The sequence below is a fragment of the Delphinus delphis genome, chromosome 7 (assembly GCF_949987515.2).
Source record: "Delphinus delphis chromosome 7, mDelDel1.2, whole genome shotgun sequence".
Lineage (NCBI taxonomy): Eukaryota > Metazoa > Chordata > Mammalia > Artiodactyla > Delphinidae > Delphinus > Delphinus delphis.
This window is the reverse complement of record NC_082689.1, coordinates 113,071,374-113,093,035: the sequence shown is the minus strand read 5'-3', so window position 1 is coordinate 113,093,035 and position 21,662 is coordinate 113,071,374. Positions and strand designations below refer to the sequence as shown.

Sequence of the window (21,662 nt, the reverse complement as noted above, 5' to 3'; positions counted from 1 at the left end):
TATGAAACATACACACTTTATTTTCAGTAGAAATTAAAGCCTTCTAGGATGTGAGGTACACCAGAATTTAGAAGAAATGTACAAAAAATGTGTAACGGTACAGCATTTAGAGTCTAACCGTCAGTCTCTGGCTTGACTTTATTTTATCCTTTTTTGAAATCAGTAAATTGACCCCTCCTGGGCCCAGCTCCGTTGAGTCGAGGAGAGACCAGTGGATGATGGGTAGGAAGCACAGCCCGGACTACAGCCAGGCTGCTTTGGCCATGGGTTATTGTGGGCAGTTCTGTGGATCGGAGCTTCCAGATCCTTTTCCACACTGCAGTCCCAGGGATGCACGCTCCTCTGGGGAGACTGAGTGAGTTGTGCACCATGTGGGTCATTCATTCATTTGCTCATTGATTCACGGACTCATCCGGCTGTTGGTGAGGGTTTCTGGCACTAGGATGTGGTGGTGAATGAGCCAGGCGTGGCTCCTGCTTTCCTGGTGCTTATATACCAACTGGCACAACAAATAAAAAATGGACAGAGTGGCAGTGGTATGAAGAAAACAACAGAGCGATGCAAGAAGCTGCCAGGGAGGGTCCCTGAGTTGAGAAGCCAAGGCCCCTGCATTTACTCTCGTGTCCCTCACCCTGCCTGTAACAGCTCTGTATCCACCTTGAACCATGAGGACAGGCTCTGTCATTTAACCCTGGTACCCCAGCACCTGGCAGAGTACTATATATACAGGAGAGATCCAATCAGAATTTGTGTCATGAGTTAGTGAGTTGTCTTGTCATGGCTTCAGGCTGATTAGGGCTGTACCAATTCCCCAGTGGAGGATGGGACACTGAAGATGAGTGCCCTTTTATGTGTCACTCAGGTGGATGCTTTCAGCTTTTTAACTATTCATGCCTGCTGAGAGGTCTTCCTTAATTTTATTTCTCCATCTTTTAAAATCCCATTTATTGGGAATTCCCTGGCAGTCCAGTGGTTAGGACTCGGTGCTCTCACTGCTGGGGCCCTGGGTTCGATCCCTGGCTGGGGAACTAAAATCCCATAAGCCACGCGGCATGGCCAAAAAAAGAAAAAATTGTGTTATCGACTTGATGGATCACTTTATTTTTCATGTGAGAATTAAATTTTTCTGTTAAATGAATATAGGCATCTTTTTTCCCTAATCTGCTCCTAAAATCTTTGAATTGTTTGTGAAGTTGCCATGTTACCAGCACTACATCCCTAATCAAATGAGCTAGACATAATAAATATTGCACTGTATCTTTATAATACAGTGGAGTTAAGGGAAATTTGAATGGCCACTTCTGTGTTTGTGTTCCATTAGAAAGTTTTCACACCTAAAATCTCTTAAAATTATACTTGTACTTCTTTGTAAATAGAAAAAAAATTTCAATGTCATATAAAAACATATACTGTATCTCTTTTTAGCTAATGTTTGATTAATTGGGACCTTTAGTGTAATGGTTAATTTTATGTATCAACTTTGCTAAGCCGTGGTGCCCAGGTATTTATTAGATCCAGTAATATTCCACATAGCTCTGTGAAGGTGATTTTTGGATGAGACTCACATTTAAATCCATGGACGTTGGGGCTTCCCTGGTGGCACAGTGGTTAAGAATCCGCCTGCCAATGCAGGGGACACAGGTTCGGGCCCTGGTCCAGGAAGATCCCACATGCCATGGAGCAACTAAGCCTGTGCGCCACAACTACTGAGCTTGCGCTCTAGAGCCCGTGAGCCACAGCTACTGAGCCCACGTGCCGCAACTACTGAAGCCCACGTGCCTATAGCCCATGCTCCACAATAAGAGAAGCCATGAGAGGCCCGAACACCACAACAAAGAGTAGCCCCCGCTCACTGCAATTGGAGAGAGCCTGCGCACAGCAGTGAAGACCCAACACAGCCAAAAATAAATAAATAAATAAATTTATTAAATAAATAAATAAATCCATGGACTTTGAGTAAAGCAGATTACCCTTCGTAATGTGGGTGGGCCTCATCCAATCAGTCGAAGAGCCTGAATAGAGAAAAGACTGACCTTCCTCCAGCAAGAAGGAATCCTGTCTCCAGATTGCCTTTGGACTCAAACTGTAACATCAGCTGTTCCCTGGGTCTTCAGCCTGCTGGCTTGCCCTGCAGATTTTGGCATTGAATCCCCACAATTATGGAAGCCAATTCCTCAAAATAAATCAATCTGTTTCCCTCACCACCTTCAACATGCACATACTCCACCCACCTCCGCCACACACCCCTGCTCTGTTTCCGTGGAGAATCCTCGCTAATACACTTAGATACCCATACAGTCTGTTTTTTGAGAAGCATATGTTAGTGAATAAGCTTTCTTCAAAACACAGTTGAACCTTGTTGAACAGTAGAATGCAGGTCTCCCTGATGGTGGCCCTGGGCTGTTCCAGGAGCGCCCCTCCAGCTGTGGCCCCGACCCACCTGTGGGCAGCTGCACAGAAGAGGTGCCTCTTACCTCTATTTTGCTGTGGCCCCTGGGCCCCAAGCCTTTCTGCCTTGGCACTCCTCTTTCTGTAGGTCCTGGAGACAGTGATTTGAGTGGAAATCTCACTGGGTGGTTGTAAAAAACCTCCTCACTGTAACTGACAGGAATGTGTTAAAGTTATCCAGTCCTGGTTCCATCTCCTGGAATCTGCTCGTCTCCTTCAGGGTATTGCCCTGGAACCTCAGGAAGGTCAGCTACCCCGCTACCCCCTGTCCCCAGCTTTCCATAATCTGTGATGTGTGGGTGTTCCATAACAGTTTATGTTCTGTTTGTTTTCTCTCTGTAAACTTTGAGCCCTGCGTTGATGAAAAGGAGAGCTGACAAATACTGGAGGTACTGTGCGTGTTGTCGTGGAGCTGCTTGTGGAGCTCTTCTTGGTGGTTTTCGCATCCTCGTGACTTCCTCCCGCCTTTGCTATTGTAAATGTTCTCATTTATGCTCCTGAGAATAAAACTTGGGGTGTGCTTAGTGATGCTTCTTGTCTGCTTCCTGATGAATTGTCAAAGGTTTTTACCCTGGATGAGAGATTATATGGCTGGTATTTAAATGAGCATTTTGAGTTCTTTTTTTTTATTTGTAAAATTTACAGCAAGGTGCACATCAGGGGTTGCAGACGTTCTCTAAAGGACCAGGTAGTAAGTATTTTAAGCTTTGGGGACCCTAACTATTTGGTAATTATGGAACCCTGCCGTTGTGCCAGAGCAGCCATATGCAGAACTGAGTGCACGCCGACCTGTGAATGTCTTCATCCCAAAATATTCTTCTTCTTTTGATTACTTTTCAATCGTTTAAGAATGTAAAATCTTTTCTTAGCTTTTGGACCATACATAAACCAGCCTTGGGCTGGAGTTCGCTCCCAGCCTTATAGGTGGACCCCACCGGTGAGCAGGGCCTACCTAGCAGTTAGAGCCAGCACCGTGTTCTAACCCGAGCTCTGTGGCTGGGCTACACTGTGAGGTACAGTTTCTTCCGCATCTCTGAGCTGGAGACAAAAACCTGCCTCCTTGAGTAATTGTTTGTAAGGATTAAAAAGGATAATGCCCTGTTGTTTGGCCAGATACTTTGTATAGTACATGTAAGCTTATTTTCATTTTCCATTAGCTGCTGCCTTTTTGTCCCCTCTACTTAAGTCCTACCTTTTTGGGATGTGGTCTGTCTTGGTGAGTATTCAGTGTGTACTTTAGAAAGAATGCCTGTTCTGCTGTTGTTGGGTGGTGCGTTGTATAAAATGTTGATCACTTATTCAGGTATATGCCATTGCTGTTACTCATTCTTCATTCTGGTTGTTCCAGGTTTCCTTCTGGTATTGTTTCCCTTATCTTAAGATAATTTAGTAATTCTATTGGAACAGGTCTGCTGACTACAGATTCTCTTAGTTTTTCTTCATTTGAGAATGATGGATATTTTTGTTAGATACAGCATTCTGATTGATAGTTGTTTTGTTTCAGCACGTTAAAAATGTAGAATGTTACTTTCAGGCCTTATACCACAGTTGGCCTTCTGATGCTATGACATCAGTTTAAACTTTGGTGATGACCGTGACTTTTAGGGAAGAGGAGAATTGCCCCCTAGGAAATGAGTTGGCATTGACCAGGAGAGGGAGGACCCCATGGTGAGGCAGTTGTCAAAAGCATGAACTTTACAAGTCTCCTCTATTATTGTTAATACAGGCGATTGAGTGACCCGTGTGCCATTGGTGTGGGGGAGTATGCCTCCCCAGGGTGCGTCAGTTTCGGTTGCTCAGTGCTTGTGGCAATAGTGACAAAATTCCATTTGCCACATTGTAACTTAAATAGTTCTTTGAGGAGTCTATTATGCATCTCAGTAAACTTGCTGCCTCCCCCTACAGGGGAGGTAGAAGTGTCATTGAATGCCTTCTTTAAGAGCCCAGCATGTGTATTCTGAGAAGCAGAATGAGTGCCTTGGTCACTATCAGTAATGTCTGGAACTCTAAAGGGGTAAGGAGTGTCCTTGTCCTTACAAGGATAAGGCAATTGAGGCCTCATATTGTGGTCTTAATATATGTAGAGACTTTGATTTATATTTTGGGTATCTGTGAGGGAAGAGATTCCTAGGGTCCTTGAGCCCAAAAAAAGCAACTCTAAAAGGCTGTGTCCCAAGGGTTTGTAAAAATGTGCACCTGGGGCCAGGCTTTGTTCTCAGGAAAGCTCATGACCAGCAGTTTCCACGCTGATGAGGTACAGTATAGTGCAGGGCTGAGAAGGGCAGTTTCTTGCATCTGCAGCCCCAGGGTAACAGCTAGTCATCATATGTGGTCCAGAGATCCCAGGGGGCATGAGAGAAGGTTGCTGAAGCCTCTTCAGTGAAGGAGTCTCTGAGGGTGCTAAGGGGGGGGGCGTATCTGTATTAATTCCCTAGGGATGCTGTAACAAAGTACCACTGACTAGGTGGCTTAAACAACAGAAATGTATTGTCTCACAGCTCTGGACCCTGCAGGTCCAAAATCAGGGTGACGGCAGGGTTGTTTCCTTCTGAGGGCTGTGAGAGAAGGCTCTGTTCTGAGGCATTCTCCTTGGCTTGTAGGCGGTCATATTCTCCTTGTGTCTTCATATTGTCTTTCCTCTGTGCATATCTTTCCGTGCTTAAATTTCCTCTTTTTGTAAGGACACCAGTCACGTTGGATTAGGGCCCACCCTAATGACCTCATTTTAATTTGATTATCTTCAAAGACCTTAGTTTTATAAATGAGGTCACATTCCCAGGTACTGGAGGCTAGGACTTGAACATCTTTTGGGAGGATATGATTCAACCCATAAACAGGTGCTGTGTTTGTCAAGCCAATTTGTAATTGCTAAATACTTAGTTTAATTTTTTAAAAAAGTTTATTTATTTATTTATTGGCTGCGTTGGGTCTTCTTTGCTGCGTGCGGCCTTTCTCTAGTTGCGGTGAGTGGGGGATACTCTTCATTGCAGTGTGCAGGCTTCTCATTGTGGTGGCTGCTTTTTGTTGCAGAGCATGGGCTCTAGGTGCACGGGCTTCAGTAGTTGTGGCTCACCGACTCTAGAGCGCAGGCTCAGTAGTTGTGGCACATGGCCTTGGTTGCTTCACGGCCTGTGGGATCTTCCCTGATCAGGGCGCGAACCTGAGTCCGCTGCATTGGCAGGCAGACTCTTAACCACTCACTGCACCACCAGGGAAGTCCCACTTAGTTTAATTTTAATTTATTACTCATTGTGTCAGTGTCCATGCCCACTATGGGATATTTTAGGGCAATGGGTGCTGTGACCATGGGGAGTTTAAGGCAATACTAGTTGTGATGGTTAAGGCGAAGCAAATTTATTTGTCTTCTAGATTATATGAAGTAATTCCCCTAAGATTATATGGGCTGCCTTGTTTAGATTTAGTGGGATTCCCAGCTATACATGTAATTTGAGCCCCAGTATTGATTTAAATTAATGAAGGTTTGCCAGTTGGTACATTTCAGCAGATACTTAAGTTAAATCAGAACCTGTGTTATGGTGGCACCAAAGCCCTTTGTCTTCGTTTTTTTTTTTCTTTTTGGCAGTATGCGGGCCTCTCACTGCTGTGGCCTCTCCCGTTGCGGAGCACAGGCTCTGGATGCGCAGGCCCAGCGGGCGCAGCCACTCCGCGGCATGTGGGATCCTCCCAGACCGGGGCACGAACCCACGTCCCCTGCACCGGCAGGCGGACTCTCAACCACTGTGCCACCAGGGAAGCCCTGTCTTCTTATTGTATAAGTTCTTGCAGTAAACTTTGGAGTTCCACTTGGGTTAAATTGTGGACCTTTGTTTCAAATTTAATTTGTTTTTCTCCAGAAAGCTTCAGTATTGTCAGGGTAAGGGGACTCCCCATGGTGAAGGTTACTTTATAGGGTTTAAGGATGCTGGGCTTACATTGGGCTTGAGTTAACCACTTTGCTGTGCCCATGGCTGCCTTGGGTGTTTTCTCTACAACCTTGGGGATCAGGCTCTTTGTTGTGACAGAGGCAGCAGAGTGGTGTAGTGGGAGAGTACTGGACCTACAGCTCAGAGGTGGATGCATGGACACCATCCTCTGCTGCAGCCTTGCCTTTTCCCAGAGTGCACCCTTCTTCTCCCTCTGCCCCTCTCTCCCTCCTCCCCCTCCTCTCCACATTCCCTCAGTAGTTTAGATTTCTAGCCAAATAAAGCCCAGGCTTTCGGTTCCTGTCCCTGTCCAGTCACTCATAGTGAGGATCTTCTGGGTGGTTACAGGGAAGAGTTGGGGTCCTGATGGCCCACCTCTTCTTCCAGGGAATGCCAGCCAACCTCCCCAGGGTTGGGATCCACAGCCAGTCTGGTCATTTTGTCTTTGCCTTGATGAGGATCAAATGGGGTGACATGAGAGCTGTGGCCAAGTCCCCCACACAGATGCTGGTACTCCCTGGTCACAAAGCAGGCTGGAGGTGAGCTTCTGAGCTTTTCTGAGGATGGAACTGAAGCTAAGAGACAATAAACAGTGCTTCATTACTTGTAAAAAGATTGAATTCCAATAATCAGGTTGCCAGTCCCCATGGACACTTCTCTCACACTTGTGAAAAAAACAAAAATTAACAAATCTCTCTTCTTAGTCACAAAACTCAGTAATGATTATTTCATGATTTAAGTTTTAGTGAAAAGATGAACAATTTGTGAAAAACAGAACTGCCAAAGTTATTTGGCCTTTCTCTCACTTGTGTTATCTTTTTAAAAAGATTTATTTACTTCTGCATGACCTTAATTTGTTACAGTGAGAGTGCTTATGATAGTTAAAATAGCCATTGTTTGTTTGGTCAGTTGCATTTGCATTGTCTTATTAACGTTTTACCTTCTACGCCAGTGGTCCTTTAACCTGGTGGAATATTAGGAATATCTTGGAACTTAAAATTGCTGGTGCCCAGGCCATGCCCTGGACCAACTGAATCAGAATCTCTGGTGATAGAACTGAGGCTTGGTATTAAAAACGTGTGTGTGTGTGTACGTGTGTGTGTGTGTGTGTGTGTGTATGTGTGTGTGTCCCTCACCCCCTGCTTCTGATGTATGATAGGGTTGAGAACCTGATTCCGAGCCTGACTTTTTCTGTGACTTCAAGCAAATCTGTACTTAATTTAGAGGCGCTGTGTGGTTTTACATCTGTAATGTATGAAAAGTACACATTACAAAAAAATCTATATTTAATGCCCAGGAGCTTGTTGGATATATCTTTTTTTTTTTTTTTCTTTTGGGCTGTGCCTCGTGGCTTGTGGGATCTCAGTTCCTTGACCAGGGACTGAACCTGGGCCCTCGGCAGTAAGAGCACAGAGTCCCAACCACTGGACCGCTAGGGAACTCCCTGGATATTTCTGTAAATGGGGGAGGTACTGTTAACCATAGCTGTTGTAGGAGGTTGAAAGAATGGGACACATGAGGTGTACAGGGGCCTTTTCTTGGGCCTCAGGGGCAGAGGGTTGAGTTAATTACACTGGTCAGTTCCTGGCACACCATTTCCAAATCCGTATTTTTAGGTGTTTTCTTTGTAATGTATTTGTTTTTATGCCATTTAAAACATACTGTTGTACAATGTGCATGCATTGTAAGTTTGTGTACATGGAGAGTGTGTGGTTCTTTAGCCCAAGCACTGTATTTTTAAGTTGTGTCCAAGGTCATTAGACTGCTGCGGGTCTCTGTCTTCCACCTCCTCCCAATCCCAGGCCTGTGTGAGAGCTCTGTGGGCATAGCCCCTCGGGACGACTGGAGGACCTTCCATGTAACTCAGCTGTACCAGATTGCTCTCCAGGTAGGCTGCGGGGTCCACCCTCCCACCAGCTGTGTCTGAAGATTTGTGCCTCCAGCCCTACATTTCTGCTGACACTTGGCATTATTTAGTTACTGAACTCATCATTGAGGGCTTATTCCCTGGCATGCGTTGTTCTAGGGATTTGGGATATATCAGAGAGCAAAACCAGATGAAAAAGGAAAAAAAAATTACTGCTTTGGAGCTTATATTTTAGCTTTCTAACAGTTGTGAATTTGGTGAGTGTAAAGTAATATAATACTTCATTATTTTAATTTATATTTTTCTAAATATGAATTTGAGTATCTCTTCATAGCATTAGCTGTTTGGGGTTCCTTCTGTTGGATATCTGATATTTTTCTGATAGAATTTAGGAGTTTCTTTTGTCCCTTGTTGGTTTTAGGTATTTTTAGATACTCCTTACTGTTTGTGATATGATATATTCTCTTTCACAGATTTAGATGTACAGTTGATGCTGGCAACATGGGTTTGAACTGTACCGGTCCACATTTAAGCAGATTTTTTTTTTTCAGTAGTAAATACTGCAGCACTGCATGATCCTTGGTTGTTGGAAATGCTGGACTCGGAAGAACTGCACATGTGGAGGGCTGACTATAAGTTACATGCGGAGTTTTGACTGCACACGTTGTTCAAGGGTCAACTGTATATTTCTAATTATGTCATTTAGAAAATAGTTCATTTAGTAAGGGCTTTCTAGGCTAGGACACATTTACACCTCTATGTTAATATTAGTTCTCTCTTAACTTACTGTGTAAGGAGTTTCATGACATTTTTTCTTGACTGAAACTTGTCAGTGGCCTAAAGTCGTGGTTCTCACGTTTCTGCTGTATTGCAGTGCTCCTGAATTACGCTCCCTCAGTGGTAGTGGCCCTGTGTAGCACTGGTTCTCAGTTGGTGGTGGAGTAGGGCAATGTATAGAGTTGAAAATGATCATTGAATCATACTCTGATTCCACATCCTCCCTTCCCGTGGACACACAGCATTTGGGAATCACTGGATGAAAACAGTTAATGTTAATATCAAAGACTAAGTTTCTTAGTTGTGAGATGTAGTAAGAAATTGGAATATTTTGGAAGACATGCTTCAAAGAACAATTGGAATATCGATTTTTTAAATTAAAAGGGTCACTGGGCTATGCATTACTTAATAAATCACACTGTTTCTGTTATGTTGATGAGTCATGTAAATTTTTTTTTCCCAACCATCAAATGGTCAGCTTAATGATGTGTGTTGTAACTTAACCTTTCCATTTCTGGGAGCGACTGGGAAAAAGATGTTACATTTTAAAAAGCAATTTATACATGTACATTTAAAAAATTTTTTTCCAGATGATGGTGTTGGCAAGTAGATGTTACATTTTAAAAAGCAATTTATACACTTAAATTTTTAAAAAATTTTCCAGATGATGGTGTTGATATGCAGATTGGAACAAAGAAAGAAGATCTAAATGACAAAGAGAAAAAAGAAGAGGAAGAAACTCCTGCACCTGCATATAGGGCCAAATCAATCCTAGAGAGCTGGGTGTGGGGCAAGCAACCAGGTATTATGATCTTCTGAACTTTTGGTACTTTGGAATGATTGATCCAGCACTCATTTTCTAGATAGAGTAGGTGGACTTTTTTTTGGTCATAGAATTTTTAAAAATTAAACTTAAAATTTTTTTATATTGTAATAGACTGTGCATAACATACATTTTGCCATTTCAGTCAGTTTTAAGTATACAGTTCAGTGACATTAAATACATTCACACTGTTGTGCAGTTATGACCACTACCCATTTCCAGAGCCTCTTCATCTTCCCAGACTGGAACTCTGTACTTATTAAATGATAACTCCCCTTTCTTCCCTAGCCCCCTGGGAGCCACTAACTTTCTGTTTTTAGGATTTTGACTAGTCTAGTTACCTCATATAAGTGGAATCATAATATTTGTCTTTTTGTATCTGGCTTGTTACTTTATTTAGCATAATGTCTTCAAGATTCATTCATGTTGTAGCATGTGTCAGAATTTCCTTCCTCTTTAAGGCTGAATAATATTCCATTGTATGTATATACCACATTTTGTTCATCCATCTGTGGATGGGCATTGAGTTGCTTCCACCTTTTGGCTGTTGGGAATAGTGCTGCTAAGAACATAGGTGTACACGAGTTAGAGTCTCTGCTTCAATTCATTGCGTATATACCTAGGGGTAAAATTGCTGGATCATGTGGTAATTCTGTGTTTAACTTTTTTTCTCCAGTTTTATTGAGCTATAATTGACATAAAGTAGTGTATAGTGTACAGCATAATGGTTTGACTTACAAATATCATGAAATGATTACCACAAAAAGTTCAGTGAACATCCATCATCTCATATAGATACAAAATTAAAGAAATAGAAAAAATATTTTTTCCTCGTGATGAGAAATCTTAGGGTTTCCTCTTCTAACTTCCATATTAACATATAGCAGCATTAATTATCTTTATCGTGTTGTTCATTACATCACTAGTACTTACTTATCTTGTAACTGGAGGTTTCTGCCTTATGACCCCCTTCAGCCAATTCCGCCTCCCCCCACCCCCTGCCTCTGGTAACCACAAATCTGATCTCTTTTCCTATGAGTTTGTTTCTTTGTTTTTGAAGTAGAATTGACCTACAACATTGTGTTACTCCCTGTTATACAACACAGTGATTTGATATTTCTATGCGTTTCAAAATGATCATCACAATAAGTCTAGTTATGATCTGTTACTATACAAAAATGTTACCTAATTACTGACTGTATTCCCCACACTGTATATTTCATACCCATAACTCATTTTTTTTATTGAAGTATAGTTGATTTACAATGTTGTATTAATTTCTGCTGTATGGCAGAGTGATTCAGTTATACATATACATACATTCTTTTAAAAATTCTTTTCCATTATGGTTTATCACAGGATACTGAATATAGTTTCCTGTGCTATACAGTAGGACCTTGTTGTTTATCCATTCTATATATAATAGTTTGCATCTGCTAGTCACAAACTCCCAATCCATCCCTTCCCCACTCCTCCCGCTTGGCAACCACCAGTCTGTTCTCTGTGTCTGTGAGTCTGTTTCTGTTTTGTAGATAGGTTCATTTGTGTCATATTTTAGCCCTGACTCATTTCCTTTGCAACTGGTTGTTTGTACCTCTTAATCTCCCTCACCTCCCACTTTTCTTCCTACTGGCAACTACCTGTTTGTTCTCTGTATCTCTGACTCTGTTTAGTTATGTTTATTTATTTGTTTCACTTTTTAGATTCCATATATAAGTGAAATCATACAGTATTTGTCTTCTCTATCTGACTTATTTCACTTAACGTAATACCCTCTAGGTCCATCCATGTTGTCACAAATAGCAAGATTTCATTCCCTTTTATAGTTGAGTGATATTTTGTGTGTGTGTGTATATCTGTATCTATATTTATCACATCTTCTTTATCCATTCATTTATTGATGGGCACATAGGTTGCTTTCATATTTTGGCAATTGTAAACAATGCTGCAATGAACATAGGGGTACTTATATCTTTTCTAATAGGTGTTTTTGTTTTCTTTGTATAAATACCCAGAAGTGGGATTGCTGGATCATGTGGTAGTTCTATATTTAATTTTTTGAGACATCTCCATATTGTCCATTGTAGCTGCACCAATTTACATTCCCACAAACAGTGCACAAGGCTTCTCTTTTCTCCACATCCTTGTCAACACTTGTTATTTGTTGCCTTTTTGATAATAGCCATTCTGACAGGTGTGAGGTGGTATCTATTTCACTGTGGTTTTGATTTGCATTTCCCTGATGATTAGTGATGTTGAACATCTTTTCATGTGCCTGTTGGCCATTTAAATGTCTTCTTTGGAAAAATATCTGTTCAGATCCTCTGCCCATTTTTTTAATTGGGTAGTTTGTTTGTTTTAAACAAGTTAATGAGTTAAATGAGTTCTTCGTATATTTTGGATATTAACCCCTTATCAGATATATTGTTTGTAAATGTCTTCTCCTATTCAGTAGGCAGCCTTATCTTTTTTTGTTTTTTTAACATCTTTATTGGAGTATAATTGCTTTACAATGGTGTGTTAGTTTCTGCTTTACAACAAAGTGAACCAGTTATACATATACATACATATGTTCCCATATCTCTTCCTTCTTGCATCTCCCTCCCTCCCACCCTCCCTATCCCACCCCTCTAGGTGGTCACAAACCACCTAGCTGATCTCCCTGTGCTATGCGGCTGCTTCCCACTAGCTATGTATTTTACGTTTGGTAGTGTATAAGCCTTATCCTTTTGTTGATAGTTTTCTTCACTATGCAGAAGCTTTTTAGTTTGATGTAGTCCCATTAGTTTACTTTTGCCTTTGTTTCCCTTGCCTGAGGAGACATATCCAGAAAGATATTGCTAGGACCATTGTCAAAGAGTGTACTACCTGTGTTTTCTTCTAGAAGTTTTATGGTTTCAGGTCTTACATTTAAGTCTTAAATCCATTTTGAATTTTTTTTGTGCATGGTGTGAGAGAGTAGTCCAGTTTTGCATGTAGAGGTCCAGTTTTCCCAACATCATGTGTTGAAGAGGCTGTCTTTTTTCCATTGTATATTTTTACCTCTTTTTGATTAATTGCCCATATAAGTATGGGTTCATTCTGGGCTTTCTATTCTTTTCCATTGATCTGTGTGTCTGTTTCTGTGCCAGTACCATACTGTTTTGATTACTGTAGCTTTGTAGTATAGTTTAAAATCAGGGAGCATGATACCTCCAACGTTGTTCTTCTTTCTCAAGAATGTTTTAGCTATTAGGGGTTTTTGTGTTTCTGTACAAATTTTAGAATTATTTGTTTTAGTTTTGTGAAAAATGCCATTGGGATTTTGATAGGGATTGCATTGAATCTGTAGATGGGTAGTATGGTCATTTAAGCAATATTAATTCTCTCAGTATACGAGCACAGTATATCTTTCCATCTCTTTGTGTAGTCTTCGATTTCCTTCATGAGTGTCTCACAGTTTTTTGACTACGGTTCTTTTACCTCCTTAGATTTATTCCTGGGTACTTTATTCTTTTTGATGCAACTGTAAATGGGACTGTTTTCTTAATTTCTCGTTCTGGTAGTTCATCATTCATGAGTAGAAATGCAGCAGATTTGTGTTTATTAATTTTGTATCCTAAAACTTTACCAAATTCATTGACAAGTTCTGGTAGTTTTTTGGAGTGTCTTTAGGATTTTCCATGTATGCTGTCATGTCACTGCAAACAGTGACAGTTTTACCTATTCCTTTACCGTTTGGATTACTTTTTCTTGTTTGATTGCTGTGGCTAGGACTTCACATACTGTGTTGAAAAAAAGTTGTGAGAGTAGGCAACCTTGTCGTATTCCTGATCTTAGAAGAAATGTTTTAGCTTTTCACCACTGAGTATGATATTAGCTCTGGGCTTGTCATATATGGCCTTGATTACATTGAGGTATGGTCCCTCTGTACCCACTTTTGTGAGAGTTTTTATGATAAATGGATATTGAATTCTGTCAAATGATTTTTATCCTTCAGTTTGTTAGTGTGGTATAGCACATTGATTGATTTGTGGATGTTGAACCATCCTCGTATCTCTGGAATAAATTCCAATTGATCATGATGTATGATCCTTTTAATGTATTGTTGAATTTGGTTTGCTAATATTTTGTTGAAGGTTTTTTGCATCTGTGAACATCAGGGAAGTTGTCCTGTAATTTTCTTGCCTGGTGGTTGTCTTGTCTGGTTTTGGTATCAGGGTAATGCTGGCCTTGTAAAATGAGTTTGGAAGTATTCCCTCATTTTCTATTTTTTTTGTAAGAGTTTGAGAAGTATCAGTATTAATTCTTTGAAGGTTTTGCATAATTCACCAGTGAAGCCCTCTGGTTCTGGAGTTTTGTTTGTTTGGAGGTTTTTAATTACTGATTCAGTCTCCTTACAAGTAATTGGTCTGGTCATACTTTCTATTTCTTTATGATTCAGTCTTGGCAGTTTGTATGTTTCTAGGAATTTATTTCTTCTTCTAAGTTGTCTTCGTCTTTCTGTGGTACCAGCTGTAACATTTCCACTTTTGTTTATGATTTTATTTATTTGGGCCTTCTTTATTTCTTGGTGATTCTAGCTAACAGTTTTGTTTATCTTTTAAAAAAACAACTGTTGGTTTTATTTATCTTTTCTATTGTCTTTGTAGTCTCTTTCATTTGTTCCCACTCTGATCTTTGTTATTTCCTTCCTTCTAAAAACTTTGGGCTTCATTTGTGTTTTTTTTGGTTTATTTATTTATTTATTTATTTTTTAGTTTCTTGAGGTGTTTGTTTAGGCTATCTGGTTTCTTGTTTATTTGAGATTTTTCTTGTTTTTTTGAGGTAGGCATTTATTGTTCTGAACTTCCCTCTTAGAACTGCTTTTGCTACATCCCGTAAGTTTGGGTATGTTGTATTTCCATTTTCATTTGTCTCAAGGTATTTTTTGGTTTTTCTTTTGATTTCTTCCTTGACCTATTGGTTGTTCAGTAGCATGTTGTTTAATCTCCACATATTTGTGAATTTTCCAGTTTTCGTCTTGTAATTGATTTCCAGTTTCATAACTTTGTGGTTCAGAAAGATGCTTGATGTGATTTCAGTCTAATTAAATTTATTGTGACCTAATACATGATAGTGTGGAGAATGTTTCATGTGCACTTGAGAAGAATGTGTATTCTGTTACTTTTGGATGGAATGTTCTGTATATATCTGTTAAGGTCATCAGATCTAACATGTCATATGAGGCAGATGTTATTTTAATGATTTTTCTGTCTGGGTGATTTATCTGTTGATGTAAGGGGTGTATTAAAGTCCTGTACTATATTATAATACAATACTATTATTGTATTGCTATCAATTTCTCCCTTTAGGTCTGTTAAGATTTGCTTTATATTTAGTTACTCCTATGTTGGGTGTATAGGTATTTACAAATGTTATATTCTCTTGTTGGACTCACCCCTTTATCATTATGTAATGCCCTTCTTTGTCTCTTATTACACTTTTGTTTTAAAAATCTATTTATCTGATGTAAGTATAGGTACCCCAACTATCTTTTGGTTTTCATTTGCATGGAATATCTTTTTCCGTCCCTTCACTTTCAGTCTGTGTGTTGTGTCCTTATGTCTGAAGTGAGTCTCTTGTAGGCAGTATATAGATGAGTTCTTTTTTTTTTTAATCCTTTCAACCACTCTGTGTCTTTTTATTGGTGAATTTACTCCATTTACATTTACAGTTATTGATAACGTTTGTTTTTATTGCCGTTATGATAATTGTTTTATTCCTGGCTGTTTTGTAGTTCTCCTTTGTGATTTGATGATTCTCTTTAATGGTATGCCTAGATTCCTTTCTCATTATCTTTTGTGTATCTACTATAGTTTTTTGCTTTGTGGCTACCATGAAGCTTACATATAACAGCTTGTATTTATAACATTCTATTTATAAATAAACATACGTTTGAACACATTCTAAGCTTTGCATTTTTATCCTCCTCTCCCATGTTTTGTGTATTTGATGTCATAATTTGCAACTTTTTATCTTATATATCCCTTAATTGTTTGTTATAGTTATTTTTACTTCTTTTGTCATTTAACCTTTAATACTCAGTTTTTAAGCTATTAATCCACTACCTTTATTATATATTTACTTTTACCAGTGAGATTTATACTTTCAAATGTTTTCTTGTTACTAATTAGTTCTCTTTCTTTTCAGCTTAAAGAACTCTTTTTATCATTTCTATTAAGGCTAGATTAGTGGTGATGAACTCCTTTAACTTTTACTTGTCTAGAAAACTCTTTGTCTCTCCTTCACTTGCTACTTGATATGTTTGTTGGGTAAAGAAGTTTTTTTCATTCAGGCTTTGAATATATTATGCCACTCTCTTCTGCCTTGCAAAATTTCTGCTGAAAAATCTACTTACAGTCTTATAGGGGTTCCCTTGCATCTAACAAGTTGTTTTTCTCTTGCTGCTTTTAAGATTTTTATCTTATTTTTAACCTTTGACATTTTAATTATGATGTGTTTTGTTGTGGGTGTCTTTAGTTTTCTGTGGTTTGGAACTCTCTGGACTTCCTAGATCTCAATGTCTGTTTCCTTCCCCAGGTTAGGGAAGTTTTTTCCTATATTACATCAAATAAATTTTCTGTCCCTTTCTCTGCCTCTTCTCCTTCTGGGACCCTGTGAAGTCTGCTTGATATTGTGTCGTATATCCCTTGACCTATTTTCACATTTTTTCATTGTTTTTTCTTTTTGTTGCTCTGACTGGGTGAACTACAGTGCCCTGTCTTTGAGTTTACTGAGCTTTTCTGCTGCTTCATGTAATGCACCATTGAATCCTTCTAGCATGTTTTCAGTTCAGTGCAATTTTATTTTTCCAGTGTATTTTCTCTCCTTATTCGATTGGCAACTTCTGGCTTCTAATTTAGTGATTCATCTTTTATTTTTTTCCATTCTACTGTTGAGCCCTTTCACCAAACTTTATTTTGGTTATTAGGTTTTTTGGTTCCAAAATTTCCATTTGGTTCTTTTTTTTTCTTTTTTAAATAAATCTCCTTTTTCTTGTCTTAGGTTTTCTATTTTTTCATATGTTTCAAGTGTGTTTGTTTTTGGTTTTTGGAGCATTTTTTTATTGTGGCTTCTTTAAAATCTTTATGAGAGTATTCTAACATCTCTGTCATCTTGGTGTTTCCATCTATTTATTGTCTTTTTAAAATTTATTTTGAGATCATCCTGGCTCTTGATGTGATGAGTGACTTTCTGTTGAAACATGGACATCTTCACGTTATGTTCTGAGACTCTGTTTGATTGGTTTTCTGTGACACCATTCTGGCAGGGCAAGAGTGTGCTATACCTTGTTACTGCCAGGAGGGGATGGGAGTTCTGCTGGCTCCCCCCATGGTCTCCATGATTTGTTTCTTTGTTACTTTATTTACTCACCTACTTGTTTCAAGGTATCCTACAATAAATGACTGATTGACTAGGCATTAGGAGGTGGGCAGGGCAAGCACCGTTAGGACATCAGGAAGGAGAGCAGGCTCAAGGGCATGAAGGCTCTCTTTGAGCTTCACGGTTGTCTCTGGGCTTTGCAGCAACGCGGAAGAGAGACGTATTATTATTTCAAAGTAGAAAACATAGTGATTATTCAGGAAGGTAAAGCTTTTCTTAGGCCTGATTTCTGGAAGAAATTCTGCATGGGGGATGTGTAGACAAACTGTCTTTGACAGGGCTTGTCTCAGTGAAGTCTCCCGTATGTATGCAGGGCCTCAGGCACCTCTCAGTGCTGGGCCAAAGGTGATTCTGCAAGGATGCTTGTGAAGGGTAGGGATGGTACTTCATGTATAAATCTTTCTGCTTCTTCATCTTGAGCCTAGTTTGGAATTTAAAGTATTTTTAAAAAACATTTATTAATGTTTTTCTCATATTTTTTCTGTTACATTGCTTTTAGTGTTTCTGAAATCTGTATTTAAAAAAAAATTTTTTTTTCCTTTTTTGGCCATGCCACACAGCATGTGGGATCTTAGTTCCCAGACCAGGGATCGAACCCTCACTCCTTGCATTGGAAGCATGGAGTCTTAGTCACTGGACCACCAGGGAAGTTCCAAAAGTATTTTTCAAAAAAAAAAAAGAAAAACACAAAAAGGCATATTTTTTCCATCTAGTTTTCTATAATGATTAGCTGTTTTAGCTAGTGGAGCTTTCCAGACTTAGCAACCAACCTCTGGTGTCTGGATGTGCATCTCTGTGCCGTAGTTCCTGTGTGTGGAGAGGGAAGCTTTGTCCTGGTGGCCTCCCTAGAGAGTGGTGAGGTGTATCCATCTGATGCCTTCTATGATCTCCTTCTCTCGCATAGGAAAAGCATGTTTAGGTCATGGGTAGCTAAAAAATAAATGTCTTCCGTATAGGGGAAGTCAGTAGGTGTGTGACTTTTGTCTCTTGGTATATGAGGCTACCAGGGCGATGACTGTTTTGGCTTCATAGCTAATAAATATCAGAGATAGAAAAACAAGCATAGGACATCTCCTGCTCTTGTTACCACTGGGTGCTTTATTGGTATAGGGGGTTGGTGGAAGGTAACTTAGTTTACAGGTGCTTTATTGGTATAGGGGGTTGGTGGAAGGTAACTTAGTTTACAGTTCAACTTAAGGCAGCTTTATGCTTAATTGTAAGACAAGACTCCTTTTAGTTATTTTCATTGACGTAATTTTCTTCTAGGTACCTAAAAAAAAAAAGTCCTGAAGTGTAGAAAATTTCAAACATACACAGTAGAGAGAACAGTATGATGAAATACTACTTACCCATAGCACATTCTGACTAGTTACTTCATCTTTCTCTGAAATACTCCATAAATGTATTACCTCTCATCGGTCATGTATGCTGGGCAATTTATTGAAACTGTTTTTATTTTGGATTTGGTTTTATAACATGAAAATACTGGATGTAGTTTTTCTCTCTATCTAGGAAATGTGTTGCTGATAAGGATTGACTTCACAATTTTGTGTTAAAAACTTTTATACCATGTTTACAGAGAGGCAGTATAACATGGTGGCTAAGAGTGGTCTCCCGTGTGCCATACTCAGCTGGGTGACCTTGGGCAAGCACTCTGTGCCTCAGTTTCCTCCTCCATAGAATGCATGCACAGTACTACCTCTTAATGGTGCCTGTGAGGATTACCTAATGTCTGTAAACTGCTTAAAACCGTTTGTGGCACATATTAAGCACTCAGCTATTACCTATTATTGTTACCCATTTTATAATGTTACAACAAACTGTGCCCATGATATTCAGAGGTTGGATGTTTTATCTTGTTTTCTAGAGGTGAATGAACTGAAGGAGTGTCTTTCTGTGTTGGTTAGAGAGCAACAAGCTCTGGCCATCCAGTCAGCCACCACCACCCTTTCAGCCCTGAGGCTCAAGCAGAGACTCGTCGTTTTGGAACGATACTTCATTGCCTTGAATAGAACTGTTTTTCAGGAGAATGTCAAAGTTAAGTGGAAAAGCAGCAGTGTTTCTTTGCCTCCTGTGGACAAAAAAAGGTAATATAATTAAGAAAGTATCCTGATACCAGCTAAATATAAAACTCATGCTGTTTTGTTTAAGAAAGTTTAATTAAGTCTTTCAATATAGTCTGTTTTTGTTTTCTGAAATTTTATTCTTTCTTTCCCTTTTTGTATGTTTCATATAATCTGGAGAATGGCTTTCCCAATTTGCTCATAAAGTAACAGGCTATGCTGTAACCTGTACCATTGTTTAAAGACCCTGTTCTGTCAGTAACTGTAGAAGCCAGTCAAAAGTTTAGATCGGCATGTCTAGATTTGAAAATGGGATCTGAACATTATATTCTTTTTGTTTTGGTACCGGGTAGGGAATTATCACATTTTAGTAGTGCTTAACTAGTTTAGATGCTTCATTTTTTTTTCTTCTTAATGTGATTTACTTATTCTTTTCTTACAAGAGATGCTTTTATGGATTCACATGCAGTTGTAAGAAATAATAGAGAGATTCCTTATACCCTTCAGCCAGTTGCCCTAGTTTTTCACTTGCAAAACTGTAGTACAAAAATCACAACTAGGATGTCGACTTTGATACATTGTACCCGTCTTACTCAGATTTCCCATTTTACATGCTTTCAATCCTCTGTGTATGTGTGTATGCATGAGATTTTATCGCAGGTGTAGATTTCTGTCAGTACTGCCACAGGGTACAGGACAAGGACCCTTTTTTATAGCTGCAACCATTAACCTGTTCTCCATGTTTATTATGTAACCTTTTGAGGTTGGCTTTTTCACTCAGCATTATTCCTTTGAGATTCTTCCAAGTAGGTGAATGTGTCATCATTGTTGAGCAGGATTCCATGTATGGATGTACCACATTGTGTTTAACCACTCAACCTTTGAAGGATATCTCAGTTGTTTAGCATTTTTGAGTATTTTGAATAAAGCTGCTGTGAATATTTGTGTACAGGTTTTTGTGTGAACTTAAGTTTCATTTCTCTGGAATAAATGCCTAGGGTGCAATTGCTGGGTCTTACGTTGAGGTTTGTAAGACATTTTCGTACTGATTCCGGAATAGCTGTACCATTTCACATTCTCATCCGCCATGTATGAGTGGTTCCATTTCTCCATATCCTCGTCAGCATTTGGTGGTGGTGTCACTTACTTATTTTAGCCATTCTGTTAGATGTGTAGTGTTATCTCCTAAATTTTAGTAGATATCTTTCCCTAATTTCTCGACTTATTTGGATAGTAGTGGGTTTTACCTTTTTCGTAGAACTGGCTGTGGGTTGGATAGTTGATTGGCGTAGATGGGGGTGGGTCCAAGCTATTTCTGTTTCTGTTTTCTTACATAGCTGTAAAATGGAGAGCCACTTGTTGAAGAGTTAGCAGTTTTTACACGGTGCAGATTTAGGACTGTTTGGCTCTTTCTCCGTGGATGAGGTCGCGATTGGCTGAGAGAAACCCCAGCTTCATGCCTCTCCTGGTACAGCTTTCTTAGAGGGTTGTTTCCTCGTAGAGCTCCCCAAGCACGTATCCTGCACTGTCCAGGATTCATAGACGTGCGCGTACCAGCTGCCTCTGTGGGTCCCCACGTTCCTCACTGCTAATTTGACTTGATATTGTATCTTGGGGAGATCATTCTGTATGATTGCCCATTTTAAATAACATTTCTCCCTAATTATGAAAGCAAATTAGAGTAAATTTGGAGAGTGAAGTATATAGTAGAAATACATAACAGTATAAAGTTGAAAATAAAATTTCTTGCTACGTATGATTGAGTTTATATTGTACACACATTTTTATATTCTAGGTTTTTTTTAAAAGGATGATTTTTATGGTTTGTATAACTTCTTAGTATGTGCAAAATGAAACCATGTCTTGTTAAATTAACATGTATAAGTAGAAAAATGCTTAAAAAACACGTGAGAATGAAAAGCAGTAAATTCAGGCGGGGTTACCTGCTGAGGTAGGTGGGAGTGTGGGTGAAGGAGAAGAGCACATGACGGGGCCTGCAGACCTAGCAGCCACATAGCCCTAGGCAGGGGGAGGGCCAGAGCGGATGCCCAGGCCTGGGGCTGAGCGTCGGCACTTGCTGCCTTGTTTTCTGTGTGCTCCTTACCCCTCACCTGCCTTTTCTTTACTTTGTAAGTTGAATCCCCCTTTTATGTTTATCTGTTTATTTCGTTTATCATCTGTCTTCCCCCAACTAATAATATTAGTTCCCTGAGATTATTTCATGAGTGTTTTAGCAAGTCATTTAAAATTCTTTTTAACTGTCTTTTTTTTTCCCCTCAAAGAGAAAACTTTTCCTTTACAAAGGACATTTGATAAAAGTCTTTAAAGCGTGAAACTAAAAGTCATTTGTGATCCTG

At 39.5% G+C, this 21,662-nt stretch overlaps 1 protein-coding gene across 6 annotated transcripts in view; it reads left to right on the top strand.

The window, feature by feature from the left end:
• LOC132428722 (E3 ubiquitin-protein ligase HERC2) overlaps positions 1-21,662 on the top strand; it is a 228,869-nt gene that overhangs the window by 21,581 nt on the left and 185,626 nt on the right. For all 6 annotated transcript variants that reach the window (XM_060017026.1, XM_060017023.1, XM_060017024.1 and 3 more), the window contains exons 4-5: positions 9,680-9,817; positions 19,110-19,329. In XM_060017026.1, the coding sequence (XP_059873009.1) occupies positions 9,680-9,817; positions 19,110-19,329 (358 nt within the window). The remainder of the gene's footprint in view (positions 1-9,679; positions 9,818-19,109; positions 19,330-21,662) is intronic.